Source organism: Poeciliopsis prolifica, unplaced genomic scaffold, assembly GCF_027474105.1.
Source record: "Poeciliopsis prolifica strain line A6 unplaced genomic scaffold, Auburn_PproV2 SCAFFOLD001, whole genome shotgun sequence".
Classification (NCBI taxonomy): domain Eukaryota; kingdom Metazoa; phylum Chordata; class Actinopteri; order Cyprinodontiformes; family Poeciliidae; genus Poeciliopsis; species Poeciliopsis prolifica.
In genome coordinates this window covers 15746388-15769303 of record NW_026562376.1, presented here as the reverse complement: position 1 = coordinate 15769303, position 22916 = coordinate 15746388, and the positions used below count along the sequence as shown (strand labels likewise).

Below are 22916 nucleotides of genomic sequence, written 5' to 3'. Positions count from 1 at the left end.
TTAGACAGGATTAATCTATCACTGAAACCAGGCCTGGATCTGTGATTGTTTAGCACACCAGAGAGGAAGGCATTCTGGGAACCTCGTCTCACTATCTGTTACTGTGCAAAAGGTAGAATAATGTAGTGAACATCGGAAATGCATTTCCATAGAAGCAGAGGACATTAGTATGGAGAAGCAGTGCAGAGTCAGACTTCAGCTCTGACGGCATCCGTCCAATAGAAATGGTGCACACTTGCGTGAATGCACACACCGACATGACAGAAAACATGCACACATGTCCAGTCAAATGCATTAAACTGAAGCTGCATTCTGTGGCTTATTGGTATGGAAGGAAGAGAAGTGGGGATGAGGATAAAGTCCTCATTTAGATACCTAATCCAGTGATCAGACTGTCCTTTGTGGACCATCATCTCCTGTCATTAGCAGCAGGACAGCAAGATTAAACAAGCTCAGCGTGCATCACCCAACGTGTGAGCGGACAAATCAAGAGTTAAACTCCTCCAGACCATCCCAGTTGATCACAAAATCTGTTATGACTGTCACATTATCAACAAAAATCTATGATTAAACATACTAATATTAATCAATCTTAATGCCTTAAATCTGTGAAAATATTCACATTGGATGACCATGATCTTAATAGGTTGTTATTATAAATGCGTTTAATAAAAAGCAATGTTCCATTATTTGGATTAAGTCTGCATTTAATCCAAACACTGAGAGAAGCCGAGCGACTCATTTCTAACTTTGGACACGCAATTTTTCATACCGCTAACCAAACATTTGCAGTCAGATCTTCAATTTAGCATTTGACAGACGCGGCCATTTTTAAGTGCAAGATATCCATCAAAGCCAAGCTACCGCACAGTCACACAATTAATTATTAAGATGATACAATTAAACAGCAGCTGAAGTGTCAGGGCAGAGGGGGCAGAAGTAATTACGAGTTGATAAGTTGCGAGAAATTATAGGTAAAATTGAAGGTAGTGTACGGACAAAAGATAGTCTCCTGCAAAATAATTCATACACAAAATCCCCTTCACAATTTGTCAAATTTTAATTATTTTCATTGGAATTTTAGGTATTTGATCGACAATATTAATGCAAAATTGTGAAATGGAAGAAAAGTCATAAGAGGCCTTAAAAATGTGGTCAGCCTTTATATTCAGAAAACCCTGAACACCAATGTTAAAGTCTTGCCAATTATTTTTTTGGTAGATTTAGATCTGGATTTTATTTTATTTTTCTAACAGATGGATATTTTTTTTACTAAACCATTCTGTAGCTGAGTCTCAAAGCATTTGCAGTCTCTAGCAAGGGTTCTTTCAGAATGGCCCCAAATTTAGCTCCTGTCATTTCCATCAACTCTGACAAGCATTACTGTCCTTGATGAAGAAAAGACTCTTCACAGAATGAAGCCTTCACCGCTAAGTTTCACCACGAGTGTGAGTTGTTCTGCTTGATATGCATTGCTAGTTTTTTTGTTTGTTTTTTTTGCCACAGATTCTGTATCCTTTTGGTTGTAGGCCATGAAGTTAAAACTTTATCTCATGTGACCAGAGAACATTTTTGCATATAACAGTTTTCCATGTAACCCACATGGCAAAGTAGGTTGCACAGTAAAGTGTAAAGTGCAAGAGTGCTCATCTAATAGATATTTTGTCAACAGATTGTCCCACATGAAATGTGGATCTGGAGAGCTTCTCCAAAGTTACGTTTGTACTTACTCATCTCTTCAACCTTCCTTTCAGATTAGGTGGCCACTCATAAAGTTGGTGGTTGTACTGTACAACTGAACTGGACATGTTGTCAGTTAAATAATGTTCCCTGACAAACCTGTTCACCAAACAGCTGCATTTATACAATTTATACACATGTTGTTTTTGAACTGTATTGGTAAAGAAGCAGCAGAAGCAACAGAAGCTTCTGCTGCTTCTATGGTTCAAACAGTTTTTTTTTATTTTGTGGTGTATTTTATTTTGTGGACATGACTACAAATGCACAACACGTGAAAAAATAAATGATCTTTTCGAGTCACTTCATTTCACAGTTATGCAGCAGGAGTTTTCCCAGAACATGTTTTCCAAGTCAAGCCTCAAGTCTTTCACCTTAAGTCCAAGTCAGTTCTTAAGGCGACTAAAATAAACATTTTTCTCATTAACTCCACAGCATGTAATGCACCTCTGACTCGACATCGCTGCAGGAATCAAAGGAATCCTTGATGAAGAAGAGACTTCCTTAGGCCTGAATTATCGCATGAACATTTAGTAATCATTTCTGAACATTTTAATATTCACTGACACCTATGTTTTATTTTTTTTAAACATTTATTTCTCTGTCCAAAAAGAAATAGTTTAACGCTATTTGATCTTGAAAATTTATCATATTTACACTATTAGGAAGCGATTCAAACTTGTTAATGTTGAATTTCGGAATAAATGAAACAAAATATCTCTGTGTCATGGTAATGACCATGTTCACAGGAGTTTATTCTTATCTCAATGTTGTGCACTTCATTATATAAATAGGTTTTGCAAAGTTTTTTTTTCTTTCTCCACACTAAAAACTGGAAATATTTTAATGACATTGGGGAACTTTTCTCTAAACACACATTTAAAAGATTAAAATTCTAAATATTAAAGATGTTAAAATATAAGGGACAATTCATGACATAACAAACTAGGTCCAATGTTACGAGTAAATAAATCAGTGCTGAAGATAAACTGAAGAGGATGTTGTTTTCTTTTGATATTTGCAGCCAAATATCAAAATAAACAATGCTTGTCATTACAATAATTAGAAATTATAATGATAAATAGCTAAACAGCAAGAGAAGTAAGCAAGGTATGATTTAAAGTCATTCAATTCAGCAATAATTTGTAGAGCCTTTCAAGTGGTCTTTATGATGAAGCTACAGCTAACATGAACATACTTTTATGAATCATTAACAGCTGATAACTTGAATTCCAATAATCAAGTATATATGTTTATAAAGTCTTTTCTGCTGCTAGTGTTCTTTATTTGACAGTAGTTAGGCAGGAAAGCTGATTGTGAAAAAAACGGAAGGCATGCGGCAAAGGTCAATGGACCGGGACTCAAACCTGCGATGGCTGCGTTGAGAACTAAGGCCTCCATAAATTAGTTGCATGCTTTACCCCTGCACCATCTTCCTGCCCAAGTACATACTTTCTCAGGGAAAACGCTCAGCAATCAGAGCAACAATTTGTTGCTCACATAAGGGATAAAATATGAATAAGACTCAAGTCTCAAACAAGGAGTCCAAGTCAAGCCTTAAGATTTTAGGGCAAGTCTAAATCAAGTATATGTATTAATTGGTTTTATTCTGTGACCAGGTTGCTGTATATTGCAGACTTCTGTCCAGGTCCCTCTTGAAAATCAGATCCAGATCTCAACAGGGTTTACCTGGTTAAATAAAGAAAAGAAAATAATAAAGGAAATAAAAAAAAATTAAAAGTGGGAAGTCTTTAATTTTGCAACATGCGTTCGACTCAAGTCAAAGTCGCCATCTCTGTTATGCACAGTTCATTGTTGGTCTATCACATGAAAATGCAATACAATTATGGTAATGAGGTTATGTGACAAAGTGTTTAAAACACTTACGCAAGTGACACCACATAGATTTTGCTTTAGCGAAAAGAAAAGAAAAAAAAACATTTCTCTCTTTACACTTCATCTGTTTCGAGCTGAATAATTGGATTTGTAAAAGCTGCACCAAACTTACTACATCACGGAAAGTAGTTTCTTTAATTCAGCGGCAAGGCTGGCAGTAATGACACAGTGAGATCCCTATTGCAACCCCCTCATCACATTATAAGACTTTTGACCATATGGTCTGTTTAGTCCAAAGCATTAAGCCCTGCAAAGGGTGAAATGATAGGAGGATTCTGTCGATTCTCGTCTACTGAAGAGAGAAGACACAAATTGGTGGCTGGAAAGCAGAAGAACAGAACACATCTTCTTTCAAAGCCCCAGAATAAAACAGAAATGTCCAACAAGAGTTTGAGAGAACTTGACAAAAGCAGACAGCAGACAGAGAAAGCCGGATCACAACACAATAAGGAAGAAATGCGTCATCTGAAGATCCTTTGTTTGAATATCAGTCTGTATAACTGCAGCACTCTCGAACACACACTCTAATCTTAAAACAGACATATAACAGGCCATGCTTTCTCTTAGATCCTCATCAGCCCTGAGAGGCACTACATTTTCTATGCATCAAAGACACCTGCTTCAGTAATCAGCCATCCTCTGGCTTCGATGGAGTTCTTTTTTCTCTCGCTGTTTTCACGAGACTGATTGAACCATAAACCATGAGATGGACATCATCTTCAAACACATTTTGCAATCTGAGAGACAATTCCCCAGCCTTCTCCAGTACATCATCTTTTTGATCGGCAGTCAGCCAGAAATTTTGCAAGAATCTCTCGCTTCATTTTGGCATCTCTCTATCCACATCTGAGTCATTCTCAGCTTTTCAAGAAAAACTATGTTCTCCGCTGTGCAAATTGGTGTCCCACAATTACCACAATTTGTGAAATTTGCGTGTCTTACTCCCAAGCAAAGTTCACGACATGTCAAAACATCTCAGGGTAGCTTTCGCAGCCATGTGATCGTTTCCCCGCCGCATTAAAAATCTTCTTGTTCACAGTTCAGCCGGCAGAACTTTCAAAGTTGTCTGCGTGCTTATCAGTGCCTCCTTGGGCCACCGAGAGCAGGGCTGCAACCATTGTTATGCTCAGTTAATTGGACCTTTGGGTACAAAAGGTTGAGAAATTCAAGACCAAATAAATAAGCAGAAGCATCGAATTCCCATGACATATCCCCACGCAGGCTGAGATTTTCCCTTTTTCATTCCAGTCCATAGGCGGGTCTGTCTGAGTGGCTGATTCATTAGAGTGCTTCAGGAGGGTTCTATCAACCCCTCGGTTCAATCACACACCTACCTCTGTGCAAGTTGGTAAACTATCAGCTGGCTTCTGTCACAGCCTATTCTGTGACATATAAATTGTTGTTTAAAGTGATGTTTTGTGACTGGAGCAAAACTACTCCTGGTTAATCAATACCACAAAATCAATTCAGCTCTCTGGGGGAAATGAGAGATGACCCAGCATGCCAAAGTGGAGCCAAAGTGAAAGTTTTGGAGGGACGGAGAAAAATGCCAAGGAACAACGCAGTCGCCAAGCGAGCTCAAACACCACTGTGTTCATCAGAAATCTCTCCACATTTAGGCAATCAGAGCAAACACAATAGCGGATGATTAAATTATGTCAACAACAAACCTCTGCCTCCCAATAAACCAGTGTAGCCGTATCACAGATTAGATTTAATAAAACAAAACCTTCAGCTCTGGTTCTAAGTTTCTCGTGCGATGTGCAAGCCGTGTTCATTTATCACAAAGGTAGACATCAGGTTGCACAGAGGCATTCAGGGAATCTGTGCGATTGGAGGTCAGCGAGACATTTACCTGACAGCACCTGCCTCGGCGTAAAGTCTAGAGCTGACCATGTCTGTTGTAATAGGCATCAATAATGCAGACGCTTGGCCCAATAAAAACTCCCTGTCACCATGACGGTCCTCAAAGCTCCGTGCCAAATTCAGCACTCGCATCTCCCACAAAACCGCACACAACAAACTAATATGTGTAGGTTGAAGGATGAGGTTTCCACATCTGCGAGACAGATACAGAAGATACTCACTCATTCACTGTCTCAGATTTAATTATGTTTTCATCCAATTCCTCCCTCCTCTAGCTGTTGCAGTTATAGTGGGAGCCCACTAGGCCTGGGTTTAATATTAACCCTCTGGTTGACTCACATTAAACGCAGTTGCTGTCACAGTGACCATGACTTTGTGACGAGATGCAGGGTTTCTGCCATCGGTTTTTATTCATTAAGTCGCATGGGGCTGCCAGATCCCTGTAGAATCTCCCACTATGAAAAACAACACTTCAGCAAAGCCCACTTCAAATGGAAAATAAAACGAAAGATGATAAGCTTTGACTGCTGCCACTAAGAAGCAGCACAGCATTTTCGTCATGACACAAAGACTCCAAAAGGATTCAGCTCAATCAAAACATGCAACTTCTGTGGCCGTATGGCTGCATAGTTTAAGAGCAAAACACACGTTTATCATCTGCACTTTACTGGAGTGCTTCCTAACCATTTTGCTTTTTACTTTCTGGTTCCATTCAGCTACATACACTATATTTCTATGGTTCAACGTGCTTTTCCTCTCCATTTTATGACTCATTGCTTCATGTTTGAAGTATGACAGATATCACTCAGGGGCCAACACAAGCAACAGTCCATTGTTTTGAGGACTTTTTAAAGGGATAATTTACATATTTAAAAAAAAAGTGATAATCAAGGTTTCAAGCAGTAAATATTGTTCATGAAGTTGATTTGATGGTCTTGAAAGTTGAAATAATTGCATTTCTAGGAAGGACCACGATTAAAGAAGAGCTTTCATGTCTTCAATGAAACCAGTTTGAAAAAAGATTTACATACATATTGTACATACATATGTATGTGAAGGGTCACATGGGACAGATTTTAAAAATCCAGCTTCTCTCCCTCTTTTCTGTGGTCCTACTGCCATCTACAGAAATACATCGCTCAGCCAAAAACAACCAATCAAAGCCAGCCGGAGAGCTTTTACACTGTTAATCACGCTTGTGTAAACTGCAAAATCACAAACTCGTACCAAGTATAGTATTGGTGTAGTTTCTACAACAAATATCTTCGTACACTTGAAATAAGGCAAAACTAATTTACAAGAAACTTTTCAGCAAGATAATGATCAAAATGTACTTGTTTCATTAGCAGATCATTTCACTGATAAGACATTTTTTTCTTGTTATACTGTGTGCTCAGATATTTGCGCTACAAACTCATCCAGAAATTCTAAGTAAGATTGTGTGTTTTTGCAATATGTGCACAAAACACACATTGTTCTACAATTCCTTCACAGTTTGTCTTGAATTAATAAACAGTTTATTTGTCTTGGACTAGCAACAGTATGTGTTGTTCCACCGGGTGAGTTTTAGTTTGCTGTCGTGCAAACTAACACTCATAAGAACAGTTGTCAACAGCATAATGGAGGAACATTTTGACGATGTACTGAAGTCACCTTGCCATTGAAAAACAGGAACTTCTTAAAGAGACAGAAGAAAAATTGCCAAATTGCTGAGTCAAATTTCTTCTAACTCATTCTTGATGCCTACAGCATTTTATACCAGTTGAAGGTAAAAGTTTCTTGATTGTTCTATAAAATGGTTCAATGTGCCTGGAAAATACATAGTATTGCTCTTTTACAAGTTTGTGTCAACTTAATATCTGACTTACAGTGTATAACTCTTTGGTGTTCTTTCTTTATTGGAAAAGAGATTGTTTGTTCTGCTAATGGTTAGTCAGAGCAGGCCCATGAGAAAAAAAGCACTTCTGCTTGAGTATTTTTTCCAAGGAGGTGGAAAAGGAAGAAAAGGAGAGCTACTATTTGGCTAAAGTACATAGTAAGTTGGAGCAATCCGACATTCCCCTCTTTGGTATTGCTGAACAGGAAGGATAATTGGGATATTTAGAGATGAAAGGGGAGGAGGAGAGTGCAAGGATTCCAAGTGTAGAAGCATAATTTCATCCTGAACTATGGCATGGACTTAGAGTGATTTAGGTGTGGTCTTGTCCAATTATTTTACAATTCCACTTAAAACAACTACAATCTCAAAGTGCCACATGACTTGCATTTAATAAACTTAGGCTGAAGATGTTACATTTGCATAATTGTATCTTAGTCGTCAGATAGTAGTCAGTTTGGCCTCTTGCTTCACTTTTTTTTTAATCATGTATGAGACATAAAACAATTTTGTATTTCAAAGAAACTGGTGTACGGTCTACAGGGCCTCCAGACAATGGCTAATTCAGACACCCAGACCCTGGTTAGGCTTTAAGAAGTCAACCTTTAAAACTAATGACACAAAGAAACCTATTTAAAGCTAACAGTAAAATAAAACTTAAGATAACAATGCATTAAAGTGCTGAGCAGTGCAGCGTATGCTGGTTTCAATGTTCACACATTTGTCTCTGTTTGAGACATTTTTTTTCCACATATATTTAAAGGTTCTAAGACTAGCAAATTGTTACTTACTGGTGGCAAAGTATTACAAATGTTGGATCCTAAAATGAGAAAGATGATTGTCCAAAGGATGTTTTTTCACCTAACTGAATTGCAATCTCTGTTTACAGCTCTCCTTGTTATGACTCCTGCTGTGGGTGATTTAGAAATCATTTGGCTGAACATTTTGGGATGCTTTCCAAATATGACTTTCAAATTCAAGTTGGGAATCCAAATAATATCCAAGTACTTGGGGCAATCTCCTTTTTGGATGCCTTTTCTATAATTTAGCCCAATTGTATTTGATTAAAAAACACTTTGAGATGCGTTTATTCCAATTTAAGAACCCAAGAAGAGAAAATGATTCTTCATCTGTTAGGACTCTTCATCCAATTGTCATGAACTTTTGTCATGTTTCACTTCATTTTAGGATATGTTGATGTTTGCTTTTGATATTCAGTCCAATCCTTAGGATCAATTCCTTGTAGTATCCTCTAGTATTTAAAATTTATTTTTATTCTTGTCTGAACTCAAATCTGTAGTGTTTGAGTTCCTGTTGTATTTCTGGTATCGTTTCATTCGTTGGTGTCTAAACTCTCAGATCTACTCAGCATCTTCCTTCAGTGTCTTAGCTGTCAGCACTCCCAAGCTGTCTCCCATCTGCTTGTTAACTTACCTGTCTAACATTCCAGTAATCAGGCTTTCCAGAGTATATACTACTTGAGTTTTCTCACTCAGTGTGAAATCATCCTGTTATTGCCACCAATATGGTTTCTTATGCTCATCTTGTGCTACATCATTTTGGCTTCACTCTTGGACCCTCGTTTTTGTACGTTTTGAATATCTTTTCTCCAGTAAACTGTTTATTTTCACCTGCCTACCTCCTGCCTCTACCATTGCTTGCTGTGAAGCTTTAGCAAAATGAATGTCGACTCTAAATCATTCTGTCTTGATTTACAGCAGCTACTCTCCTAGATGTGCCTCAAATTCATAAATAAAAAAAAAAGAGGGGATTAACTCTGTACATTCGAGGCAATGTGCAGAAGTAAAGAAAGTAATGAAAGGATTACAAACGAGGCAAGAAGGACATTAGCTCCCACATCGCATCAGGGCCTGGATGAAGCATTTTCCAGCCATATGAAACATAAAGCGGCACATGAGTGATGATGATCTTAGGGCAGAAAATCAAAACAATCCCCACATCATTTTTTAACGTGCAGGAACAAGAGCTTTCAACATCTTTCCCACATAGTCAGTTTGTTTTGCTTCACTGATTCAAAACAACCAAAACCTCAATTAAGATTTTTCAGTAAAAATCATGACAAAAATAAACTATTGCCATGATCCTAAGAAATGAGTCTCCTTCACAGAACACCTAAAAATGTCTACGAATCCACAAAGTAATGCAAAGAAGTAATATGAAGATCGCAGCCAACATGTGGATTAAGGTGCTGATGAGGTGTGTGAAGAAGGGTTATTCGTATTAAATGATGTTCCTTTATGTTTCATATAAATGTAACGTTTTTGTATCTCGGTCAAGGTGTTTTCCTGTGCAGCTGGAAGAGGTGTGCAAACTAATGAACCAAGATGTGTCTACTGAAGTAAGTTTCCCAGGGTTGCTGAACTTCCCCAGACAGTTATTTGGGAACTCGCTGTTTTTCCCGTGGCCTTCCCTGCATGAAGATAAAGTGTTTAGTTTTCACATCCCGTAAACATTACAGTGAATGAGCATACAAGGTTTCGTATGTTTTCCTTTGTTTCTTTTGTTTGGTCTTAGGAGATTGAGTCTCCGCCTCGGTAGTAGAGAGAGATGAATAAAGTAACTATGCAACTCTGGGTTCCTCAGAGCGGATCCTAATTTGTGCCTAATGCAGTGTATTTCTTGCTCTCCGTCTGCAGATGTATTAAAGATTGTTTTTGCTCCCTGACTTTTGTCTGGACCTCAGTCTCTGAATTGTGCACTTCACAGGTGACAGCAGAGATAAACATCTAAAAGGCTGAAAAGCTGTGAAAACACTACGACAACATCCAGGGTTAGACCATCAGATACTTGTCAATAATGACTTTTTTCTCAAAGCATACTGAAATTGTCTACAAGAAACACAACGTTGACAAGTGCCCAAGGTAATATTTTCAGCGTTTACTTGTTGAATTAAGCCTAACATTTTACATTTTTCCCAGATGCAACCTTCTAAGTACTAAAGACACATCAGGATTGTCCCACATTATAGCTTAATCTATTAAAAGAATTGGTTCACCTCAAAGTTCACTATGGGATTAACAGAAGTGCTCATCGATCTGGACGTACAGGACTCTTTCATCCTTTCAATGCAAAGTACCAAGGGTCTGAAAAAATGTGCAAAAATCCCTCCGCATTCACTGCAGTTACCATTCTATTAAAAAATAATAATACAGAACCTATTTTTAAACCTGTCTAATGACAAATGGAGCTACAGGGCAATACTCTAACTGAGGCTGAGCTATTTAGACAATAATAATGAATAAAGATTTCAGCCTTCAGATGAATTAAGCTGGTCGAGAAATACTCCTGAAGGTGATTCTGTGGGTGGTGGTCCAGGGGAAGTTGTTGAATCCAGATACCTGGCTCATTTTTCAGATATTGAACACATTTATCGCTTTTTATAAACACTGGGTTGGATGAAGGATTGTGAGACCATTCACACTATATCCCCTTTTAAAACTATTCCATTCTCTTAAAACTTTGTCGGCCCTCTTGATGAAGACTTTGGCCCCGGTATACCTTACATTAAAATGATCCCACTAAATCCTCATTTTAATTCTCTAATAAAGAGCGCACCAGCAGAGGATCAGTACTTCTGCTCTGAGGGCTGTAAAAGTCAACCCAACATCTCTCCCAGACAACGCACATTTTTATGTGCCATCAGATCCCTTCGTTTCTCTTCTCTTAAGTTTAGGTATTCTTCCTGTAATCTTTCCTCCTTTTGCCCTGCAACAATTTTGAAATGCTTGTGCACATTGGTGCTTTTGCAGCAATATAGTAGCATATGCTCCCCCACCCCAATCCTACTGTGCTCTTTAACCCTCCTATCTGCACTATAGGGTAGAGTACATGCACACCTCATTCCACTCCTGCCCTCTGAACAGTCTCTTGCTTCCATCTGACAATTACTTTTCACCAAGCTGACCTCTCATCAGCAGTCAACAACTTTCTGTCACTCATCTGGCTGCCCTTTACTTATTTTCTGCGAAGCTTGCAGAGACATACAGGGAAAACGCTCACACGCACATTCTCATTGGCATGTATTAACACATTCCCATCTTTTTTGTTGTTCTGCCACTGTGTTTCTCTATCTTTCTCACCTTTGCCTCTCTTAACTTTTCCAATCTCATATCAGCGTTCACGCCGCTTGCTCTGACCTTTCCGAGTCGCTTGTTTCCACTTTAAATATCTTTTCCAGGTGTGGAGAAGAGGAGACTTCTGTTTCTTCATTACGGTGATCTTGTTCATACAGCTTTAATCACATCTTTCAAAAACACAGAGGCAAGCACACCCTTCCTACCTGCGAGGCAGAAGATGCATGCAAAGACTTTGGAAGACGACGAAGACTGCAGGGAAGTTAGACACAGATCTGATAAATGAGAAGCCACAAAGCAGAAATCCAGCGCTGCAGACGTGTTACAGCTACAAAGCAGAGGTGCCGGAGGTGACGAGTCTAAGAATGTGGATACTTAACACGAAGCAAACACATTTAAATAATTAGATATGCAGATAGAAAAACAATTCCCACGCGTGTACACACAACCACAAGCATGCTTGCCGTCACAATAAAAACATGAAGCCCAGTCCCCCAGGAATTCTTTAAAACTGTATTTAATAAATGCAGACGTCTTTTTGTGGAATTGTTTTCTACTTAAACAAACAGCCCTTCAGTCACAAATTACCAGAAAAAAAGAGATAGTCTCTCCTCAATTCATTTCACATCACAAGGGGGAATATGCAAATTTAGTTGGGAGGAGGTGGGGCAAGTTGGAAAAGAGAAATTGGATTAAAGGCAGCATGAGGCGAGATGCTGACTGCGAGACCGAGATGGGGGAAGCGAGGTCGCAAGAAAGAGAGAGAGGGGGAGAGGGAGAAAGCTCCCAGACAAAACATCCTGCAAAGAGGTGATTACCACAAACTGAATACCAGCCTGCCCACAGATAACTAAAGACGAGGGGGAAGAAGCTCAAGCCCATTTAGGGCAGCACCGCGTGTTCAATACTCCCCCTAACCCGTCAAATACCATTAACAGATTCCCAGTCAGGTGCAAAGAAAGCGATTCTTCGGGTGGGGACAAGCGAAAGCGAGGAGGGAGAAAAAAAATCCCCACCGCAAATCTAAACTGACGTCCTCTGTGGGCCAGTGGAAATCCTATAGAGGGAGAGCTGGCGATGGTCCCTGGCTCCCTCTCCACAAAACAACACTGCATAACCAGTGTGCGAGTTGTGAGTCATGCCCTACTTCCACTGCCTTTACCTTTTCTTTTTTTTTTCTATACAGATGGTTTGATACACAGAGGGTATGTCAGAAAAAAATATTTTCTCAGGGGATTCTTAGAGCACTGAATATAGTTTAGAAGTCAAATATTGTTCCAGCATTAGCAGGAGATCTTGTCAAGAAGAAAGGAAGACTGTTCTCTCTAAGCCTCGAGGAAAAGCAAACTCTTTAAACAAACAAGGCGACGCTACCGTATGCTAAATTTGATGCTTCCACAGAGGGAGTATGAACCAGTCAGGGGGTCCTGAAGTCATTTCTATTCAGCAATAAAGTCCTAATTAAACTCAAAACTTCTAAAGCAGCTTGTTGTGACACGTGGATACATACAAACAAATTGAAATTAAGCTTCACTCATGCTCTAGTGACGCATCATTTTCTGAAGTTTTGGCGAAAGGATGATTAAAAGACAAGAAATTATCTAAGTATTAGTTTTGTTCCGCAAAAAGGGAAAGCAATTCCAAACTTTTGGAGGCGTAATTAAAAAAGAGAGTGGTGTGATGAATCACGTCGCTGGGATGGTAATGTGTAGCATACGGATATTGTTTCAAAAATGAGCGAGAGTAATTGGCTCAAACCAGTCAGAAAGAAGCAGTCAGATATGACAGTCTGCTGCACTGTTACGTTAACTGATCAATTACAGCAGAAAATACCAATCAAAACAACGTTTAATTTTATGAGAGCAGCAGCATCTGATACAAGAGTTACGGTAAATTATTTCAATCAAATCCATGCTGATGAGAATCAACAATGTGGGCTCCTGACTGGCCTGAATGGAAAAACAAGTCAAACCCTTGTAAACACATCCGTACCCCTCGACGATTTCCACTTCTGTCTCAAAACAAACTCAAGTCAGTGTGTATTTCATCGGGATTTAGATGGTAGATGGTTGGCCAGGAAAGGAAAGATATTTACTTTTCAGATATTTTTTATACCTGAAATTCTGAACTGTAGCATGTTTGCATGGCATCTAAGATGGTGATTGTAGGAGTCACAGAGTCCACAGGGCAAAGTAAAAACAATGTGTGGTGGAAAACCTACACTGTGAAAATCCCCACAGTGAAACAAGGTGGTGGAAGCATCATCCTGTGGTTTCCTTCAACAGGGACAGGCATGCTGCTCAGAGTTGGTGGTGACATGTGACATTAATGGAGCATAATACTGGAGGAAAACCTATTTGAGAAAGAAAGAAATTTTGACAGGATCATTTTCTAACAGGATAATGATCCAAAAGAATCAGCCAGAACTACAATGGAATGGTTTAGATTAAAACATTTTCAGGTTAAAATAGCCCAGTCAAATTCCAGAGCTAAATCCCACTGCGAATCTGTGTGAAGATTTAAAATATATATTGAATTCAATACAATGCAATTGAGCATAACCAATTTGGGACAAAAAGGCAACTGGGCAGAAACTGTAATGTGCAAAGCTGTTAAGAGATATGCTGATGTTTTTATTTGTTTTCATTTTATAAAAAGTTGCAGCTGAAAATGCACTAAAAAGTGGCTCTTATAGTTACTGACTCAGGAGGGGATTTAAGTAACAATGCTCACAACACGTTCAAAAGAACCGGGAAAACCTTTTACTGCACTACCCTGTGCTGGTCTGTCACCTAATACACAAACAATACATTTAGCTTTGGTTGTAATGTGACAAAGCATGAAAAAACTAAAGTGATTAAATACTTTGCAAGGAACTGTACCCTAATATTGATTCTGATAAGTGCGTCAGGCTACACAGGTAGTTCAGTGCTCAAACATGTTAAATCCTCAGAGCTATTGTTAGCATAGACCTTGAGTGTTGGCTTATCTCACTCTGTTTCAGGTAAGTCCAAAAGGATTGACGCCACACTGTGCATAATCCTGAAGTGCTGCTCCATCTCCCATCTACATGCACAAGCAGTATATCTAACTGTCAGACTTGGCTCTTTAATCTCTATTTGAACAACACTAATACCAGCTCTTGTGATGGCTTTAATCATAATGCAGTACCCACCTCAAACTTATTAACGCGAAAAAGCCTCACACCACCGTGATTAGCTTTTCATGCCCACATTAACTGCTTAATGAATGCTTTCACTATACATTAAGTAAACCTGCATTCACCACCTAATAGCAATGAGTACACAATCCACCACACAAAATGTTTCGAAACTATTTCCAAGAGTGAACATTAAGGTAAAAAGATTCTGAGCGATTGCAAATATATTAATGTGGATTATTTATGATGACTGATGATTGCTATATTTTGGATTAATTTAGGATTTTTTAATTGAAGTGAATATTTTTTTATTTATGTTCAAACATGTTCTCAATATTAGACAAATATACATGTTTTTAAGCTAGACAAAGACAACCTAGAGTGTCAAAAAAGCAAATAGTCATTTATTATTATTATGGGACTCGTATTATTAAAAGATATATGAAAGTGATCAAATTGCATAAACCTCATTCATGTTTTCAAAGAAGTTGCAGTGATTGCAGCTTTTCTTTTTTTCTAGTAACGCCTGATCACCTCTGCACATAAGCTTGGCAGAATTTCTGTTGATTCCACAGTCTTAACTGCAGGAGTTTGCAGAGTTTCCTCACATGAACTTCTCGCTTCATGTCCCACAACATTTCTACTGGATAAAGGTTTTGGTTTAGAAATTTCAGGTATAACCCAAAGGTTACTGTTCAGCGATCGCAACACACAGGGAAACCAACAGGGCCAGACCACCGCTTCATAAGATGGGACTGTGAAGAAACGACACCTTTTCTGTGAAGCTCTGCCTTGTATGCCATTGGTCTTTTTGCTTTTGCATTATTTACTGAATATTATACTGATAGCACTCGTGTTTATTTTGTGGAGATCTCTTTCTTTTATGTCTGTACTCCACACGTCTGCAAATGTTTGAGGGCCTGCCAAAGTATTCAAGTCTAACATTTATTTTTTTTTATTTTGTCATTTCTTTACCACATTTATATTTTATTTAAACACTGTCTATTAGATAAATACACAGTGAAGCTCAGTTGTAAAGTGCAGACAAGAAAAAACATTTTTTTCACAAAATTGACAAGATGCAATCTGCATATGCATTCTGTTCCCTTTAGTCTGACACACATAAATTTAAGCAACTTCAATCCCACCATTGTCACAGCTGTTCTGTGAAGAAATCATAGACTTTGGTGAGTTTTAGTGAACAGACAGGAGATGGATCAGAATATTGGGAAGATGGGTGGAGCGAGAACAAAACTGATCTAAGACAGTAGCAGGCTAGAAACTACTATTGTCATGATGATGATTATGAGCCTTCCAGCAGGACAACCAGAGCTACAACAGAATGCTTGTCCATGCGCTATAATCACCAAAATTGAGCTTCTATGCAAATCCCTATGCACATCCCCTAACACACTATCTTTTCTTAAACAGGAGCAAAGGTCAGCCTTCCAGCAAGTCAACAAAATGCAAGAAACAAGAAGCTCCAACAGAATTACTTAGATGAAAGCATATTCATTTGTTAGAATGACCCGGCCTAAATCCAATTCAGAGTCTGTTACATGACTTGAAAGCTGATGGTCACAGATGATCTCGCTTCAGTCTAACTAAGCTTAAGTTATTTCAGAAATATAAATGAACAAAAAAAATGTGTTATGTGTCAGAATGTGCTCAAAGTAAAGACCTAAATCCAGCTCAGATTTTGTGTTCACAGACATCAATAGAAAAAGAAGAATGGGTAAAAAAAGAAATAAAAAAAATCACAAGACAAGCAAATCTACAAACGTATCCTTCATACTCTTCTGGACTCAATTTTTTTAAAATTGCAGCTTTTATTGTAGTAAAAGATACATATGCACAGAACACTTCTCAGATTTTTATATTTAAAACTTAAGAACAGTTCATCTAATTTAGTTTAGTTCCTAACAATATACTATACTGTGTTAATCTCTTGCATAAAGTAGAAATAAAGTACATAAAAGCTTATGGTTTAAATGCGACAAGTTGTAAAAGAGTTCTAGGTATGTAAATTACAGGGCACTTTTTAAGTATAAACAGTTCAAACAACTTTAGTACAGAGCAGGAGTGATGCTGATCTCGATTAATGAGAAACTGAAATAAACAATGATGCCATAAAGAGATATTTTGATTTTTTCAAAAACATCACTTTTTCTTTCAGTGGTGAGCTCTTTCAACCTCAATTACTTGTCTGCATGAACTAATCTTTCAACCTTTTACATCGCCTAATATGAGCAAGCACAATTTTTTGGCTGTTTTCTTTTCTTAATGTTTGCCGTAAACTGCTGTAACTAGAACTCTGAGGGATCTGCTGTCTGCCTGTAATGTGATGGCAACGTCTTGTTTGACTCGCAGCAGGTGACTGTCAGTACGGCGGACAGCTCTGTGCCTCGGAGAGTTCACTGTGGTAAAATAAGTCAAGATGACGCAACGCATGGGGCCTCATTAAAACTATTGCTATCGCGCCTGGGGTCAATTTTCATGTGACCACACAGCCACACTCACAGACAAACCAAGCACACACAAAAAACTCCCTGATGCATTTGCAAAATTGTGGCTTTCATGTCCCAAAATTCATTACAAAGGGATCTCAAACACCAAGTCACATGGGAGACCTGACTCAACCTCTATAAATACTAATCAAAAGGCTAAAATTGGGTTATTCTATCAGGGATATACATGTATGGATCTACAATGAGACAAGCAGAAGAAAGGCCTGTCCTCCCAGTCTCCTGTCAGGATTCTGTTTGAAAAGCCCATAGTCACAGGATAAAAATCATGCCATGCCTTTGATCATGAGAGGAGAGTTTTGCAGGTAAGAGAGGTACAATGGAAGAAGCTATCTGAATATCTGTCAGTCCAGACCTGCCGAATATTGCTACTCACCTGTTAAGTGAGCAAAAGAGAGAAAGAAGATTTTTTTTTTTTTTTGCTATATTTCCTCTCTCCCCAAATCCCTCCAGACACCTACCTTTGCAAGAATGCATCTCAATCAGGCATGCAATTACAATCTAGAACACACTGTGAAACGTAACAGCAGCAGGCAATTTGAACGAAAACAGTGTACGCCGTTTCCTGCACACCGTGAGGCTCAATTAGGAAGCAAATCATTTGGATTCAACGTATTTTCTCATTTTTCCATCTTTCCGTTTTTGAGCTTGAAGTCTAACTTTTTTTTTTTTTATACCAACGCACATACATCAATACAAATCTCAGCTGGCAATAATTTTACCCCTCCCACCTCCAAGTAAGAGAAATGTTTCCTGACTATGGTAGTGCTACTTCAAATCCCTGGGCCTAGAGAGCAAATGTGAGGAGGATTAGAGGGGTAATGCCAGCTGATGAGTGTGAGAGGGTCACAGTGGTTTGCCACTCTACAAGGATTAACTCTGAAAACAACTTCACAGTCCAAAACTATGTCAATCAAGGACACATAATTTAGTCAATCTGAAAAGGTCCCTTCGTGAATCACCATTCTTCTCCATCGAATAAGCTCTTATTGTTCAGTTGCTTTGTGCAGCACAAAACAAATAATAAATGTGTCATTACTGTGAAAATGCAATCCTGGTGTTTAGGGTAGGAAAAAAGAAACACTTTCTGTTAAATTTGAATCACAATTTCTAGCAGGAGCCCAATTTCGACTCTTTTCAGTGTTTATTTTTGTATTTTCTATGGAGCATTTTGGAGTTCAAAATATAACATAGGCTGGTCAACACAGGGGTTAGAAAGATCAACCTGGATATGTTGTGTTTGTCACTAAAGCGTGGTCACCACCAATGGGGGCAAGGGCAGCAGCTGTCATAATATGCACCCACCTCAGACACAAACGGTGCATAAATTAGCTGGCCTCAGTTAGCATAACTAACAAAGTTTTCATCTGTGCAGGTCCGTCTCAAAGTAAAATATTGTTGAAAAATCAATTAATGTCAACGATCTATTTCAAACATAAAAATTAGAAATTATAGATGGAGAACACAAAGGGTTTGTCTCAAGATTAGAATAATAAATAAGACTTCTTTATAATGCAGGAATGTTATTTTAAAGCCATGGAAAGGCCAACACTATCATGGGGATGACTACTGACTTGACAGTCATTGATAATCCCCACAAGGAGTGTTAGCCACAAAAGCTCATTACTAAAGAAACTGTGGAGAAGCACAAAGTGCCATCTGTCTGTCTGTCTATCATATTAATTTAAAATCATTATTAGTGGTTTCTCTTGTAATTTCTTGAGAAACCAATTTGTTTCTATAGATATTAAGCTATAATAATTATAAATAACACAACAAACTGCCTAAATATATCACCCTATTGATATAGTTTAGTGATATTCCAATAATACAAGTTTCACTTTCAGAATTTGTGAAAGTAAATAATCATTTGAATGACCTCCTAATTTGTTAAGACAGACTTGTCTGTGTGGAACTGAGGCATTTGCCAACTTATTCTGACTGAATTAAACTTCTAGTTGGTTCCCCCAGGCAACATTTTGCAGCCGCAAACTCTGCATATATATCTGGCCGCCCTAATGCACGTTATGAGTTTAATCAGTGGGTCAAGTCTAATGAGAGGGCCTCAGGTGATGAAAAGTTTTGTGTCCAGATGGTGGCACAGTTTAACCAAGTGCATTTAATGTGCAGCGTTTTATTAAAGTAGGGCAAAATCACTGCAAAGCGGATAATTGTGCAGAAAATGAGAGGAGAGGAGGGGTGTCGGGGTGTTGCGTGGCCTGAGTTGAGCTCGGATAGACCGAGGGATACTGAACACACCTCGTTTGTCTTGAATCTTAACAGTGAGCTCCAGGAAAGGCTCCGTCTCCCTATCCAGCCTCCGGGTTACTGTTATATCTCCACTGTCGCGGCCCACGGTGACCGGAGAGCTTTCCGACTCCGGGTAAATGAGCTCGTAGGCAGCTGCCTGAAACCTGGTGGGATTTAGGCTCATTAGGACTGAGCCGACGCCGGCGTCCTCAGACACGTTGAGGGACAGCACGGTGCTGGACTCGAGGAGCGCCCTCGGCGACCGTCCTGCCCTCTCTGGTCCGAGGAAATCGGCGGAACGCGTCATCCATCGCTGTGGCGAAACGGTAACTAACACAGCTTTGCTGGTCAAAGGAGGCCAGCCGTGATCTCGCACGTACAGATAAAATTTAATGGGAGAAAAGCGACCCAGGATGGAGTCGACGAGCAAAACTTCCCCCGTTTTCGGGACAACGTAGAAACTGCCATTTTTTGGCACGGAAGAGAACGTCAACTCTGCGTTCTTCCCGCTGTCCCCGTCGACAGCCTCCAGTCTGTAAACAACAGTACGGAGCGCGGTGGTGTCATCCAAACTTATATGGACACTGTCTGCGCTCACTAAAGTCGGTTCGTGGTCGTTGGTGTCCAACACGTCCACTTTCACCAACGCAGCCTCGAAGACGACAGACTCCGTCGCGCACGTCTGGCAACACAACCCGACGCTCAGCAGGTATTCTGAGCGCGACTCTCTGTCTAAAACCCGGGAAGTTTTCAGCAGCACGTTTCCCCGCTTATGGTGGCCGAAGACGTGGAAATCCTCACTGCCATTTCCAAACAATTTAAAGTGCGTTCCGGAGCCCGGGCACCATTTTTGCGCGTCGATGCGCTTCACCGTAATGCTGAGTCCGTTCACTTTAGACGCCGCTGGCGAGTTCTCAAAAATATGTCCGTGGAAGAAAGGCAATCGAGCCTGTGTTTTATATCCAGCTGCCGGCATTAGAAGGCAACACAGCAAAACACCCCAAATCATGTTGGTGGCAAGTTATGCACCTCCAGACCGGGGGGGCGAAGAGGGGAGCACCTGACGAGAAAATACTCAAAACACAAAAGGAAAACACTTGAGAAACATTTCCTTCATAGTTATCCAAGGTGCGATCCGTGCAGATCAGCCCACTGAACTTTAAGTCTCTGCAGCCAGGGAGATCCCTGCCTTTGCTCCATGAAGGGTCTGCGTGCAGGCAGACGGTCCGGCGCGCTGCAGGCAGTTTGCCGTTCTGGTATCCAGCGTTCAGCACCAGAAAATCGGACAGCGCCAAGCGCGGGGGCGTGTCGGCGCACGGGGACGGAGCGCCTTGTTGGTGAACCCCACCCTGTGCGCTGGTCAGTAGGGTCTTTCCCTCAAATCTCAGCACAAGGAATGAGTCGCTGCACACACGGCATGCGTCTTTGCAGCTGCGTACCACATACGCTCTCTCTCTCAGCGTAAAGAACTGTCCTTAGAAGGAAAAAAAATCTTAATGCTTCCAGTCCGCAAGAAAACCGCTGAAGATATGCGCTCTTTTTCCACCCTGCAACTATAAAAGTATCCAAATGCTGGTTACACGGCGCGTCTTTGAATCTGCATGAGTCGCTGAAAGGTGAATTACTCATGCACAGTACTCATTTTCTCCCGTAGGGACTGAACTCATGACCTAATGTTCCCAGGTTTTATGCGGATTTAAGGTTCCTCTTCCGAGTCTGCAATGCATTGATCGAGCCACATCACAAGCACTTTTAGTTTGGAACCCAAAAGAAATGGCAGACTGCGCCTGAGTTCATATGCAAAGGCAGAGATTTGGGCTGTTAAACTATGCAAACACGATGATTTAAGGCAGCCTACGCTAAATGGCTCCATATGTCTCTGCAGCCAGAATGTGCGCACCAGAGTTCAAATTAACACCGTCACTCTGTTCATTTTCTTTCTCACTTTGCTGGCGAGCCAGACACAGGGAGCATAAATAAATAAATACTGATAATAAAAAACACCCTGGTCTGTAGGTGGTAACGTCTAATTCCCACTCAGTGTAAACGTCCAATTCCCCATAGCTATCTTCCAGACAGCATGTGTATGAGTCCCATATGAATTTTGCTCAGGTTGAAAATTCATATGGGACGAGGGTCCACAATGAGATTCTTTGTACAAGTGAAAATTTAACATATATGATGTTTTCTATATGAACCTATATGTGTCCTTGTTTCTAACCAGAAGCTGTTGTCCTATATCAAAGCCGTAGAGACAATGAATTTGGAACCATTTGGTAACAAATTGACATCTAGAGCTATGATGTAACCTGAGAACAAAACTTCTTGGGTCCCATGTTTTTTAATCTATTTCCTTTTAATACAATCCTCAAATAGATGATAGTTGGGTTTAAAGTCAGAATGCTAAATATCAAACATATTTAAGAGTTCTGCTTTGTCAGAAGAGAAAAGGAATAAACAGCAACAGCAACCATTTTCCATATAGATCAATACTTCTATGTATGGAGAGTGAGAGGACAGGCAATGCTTATGTACTCATAAAAAAACATCTGAATAAAAAATTCATCAAAGCGGCTGCTGAAAGATCCTTATCAATGCAAAAGCACCAGCAATCAATGCAGTTTAAGCCAAATCTTTTCAGAAAACTAATTTTTCTTTTTTTCTTTCTTAGTCTGACAACTCAACATTCAGCCTGAAGATAATTCAGAATCAGAGCTTGGAGCTGAAACCCAAACCTCATATTGGTTGATTATTGTACTCTTCTATGTGTCGCCAGCTCCGGGCTATGTCATCAGCACAGCCATCCTGCCCTTCTGGCTCCTTTTGGTAATATCTGACCTGAGGAATTAGCTTTCTCAGAAATATTGCCATTAAAAGAATCAAACACTCTATGCGTCATGGGGCCTGTTGATGGGAAATGACCTCATGCAAAATCGCTTGCTTGTCAAAAAGGGTGGACCTCAAGTGATCTCGCTCCTGCTCTGTAACTTCTTTGAACATTTAAACCGCTTCATGAATGCAAATCAAATCCCATCTCTTATCATGTTGTCTCTCATGGAAAGATTCAGTGTGACTGCCAGTGCTACAGCATGGCCAGGGTGTGTCGATAAGAGTTTAGTTGAGGTTTGTCTGTCTGCTAAGATGAAACACTAGCATAAACCACATAAAAATAACAAAATTGCAATGAATGTTGAAGAAAAAAAAATCATAAAGCAGCCTCATCAATTATCTGACAGATAACTGGGAGCTTCAGGGCATTAAAGAGAGGAGAAAAACACACACAGCAAAGAAAGCAGTCAATGAACATTAGAAAGCTTCATGCTTATTTAATGAATAATTGACCAAGTCTATCCCCCTTTATCCAAACTTATGCAAAGACAGCTTCTGAAAGCAACGATTTAAACCTTGTAACATTTGGAACAGAGCACCTTTGTTATTTGTGGAAAATGAAATGAAGGACTATTCTCAGAGTGGGCTACATTGTGTCATTTTTGCTCTTTTAGGCACAGGTT

The 22916-nt window shown here is 39.6% G+C and overlaps 1 protein-coding gene across 1 annotated transcript in view; it reads right to left on the bottom strand.

The window, feature by feature from the left end:
- The window catches only part of LOC129359574 (neural-cadherin-like), a 124523-nt gene extending 103766 nt beyond the window's left edge, over positions 1–20757 (bottom strand). The window contains exon 1 of the mRNA XM_055029284.1: positions 19414–20757. Within this exon, the coding sequence (XP_054885259.1) occupies positions 19414–20413 (1000 nt within the window). The 5' untranslated portion in view covers positions 20414–20757. The remainder of the gene's footprint in view (positions 1–19413) is intronic.
- Positions 20758–22916: the final 2159 nt, after the last annotated feature.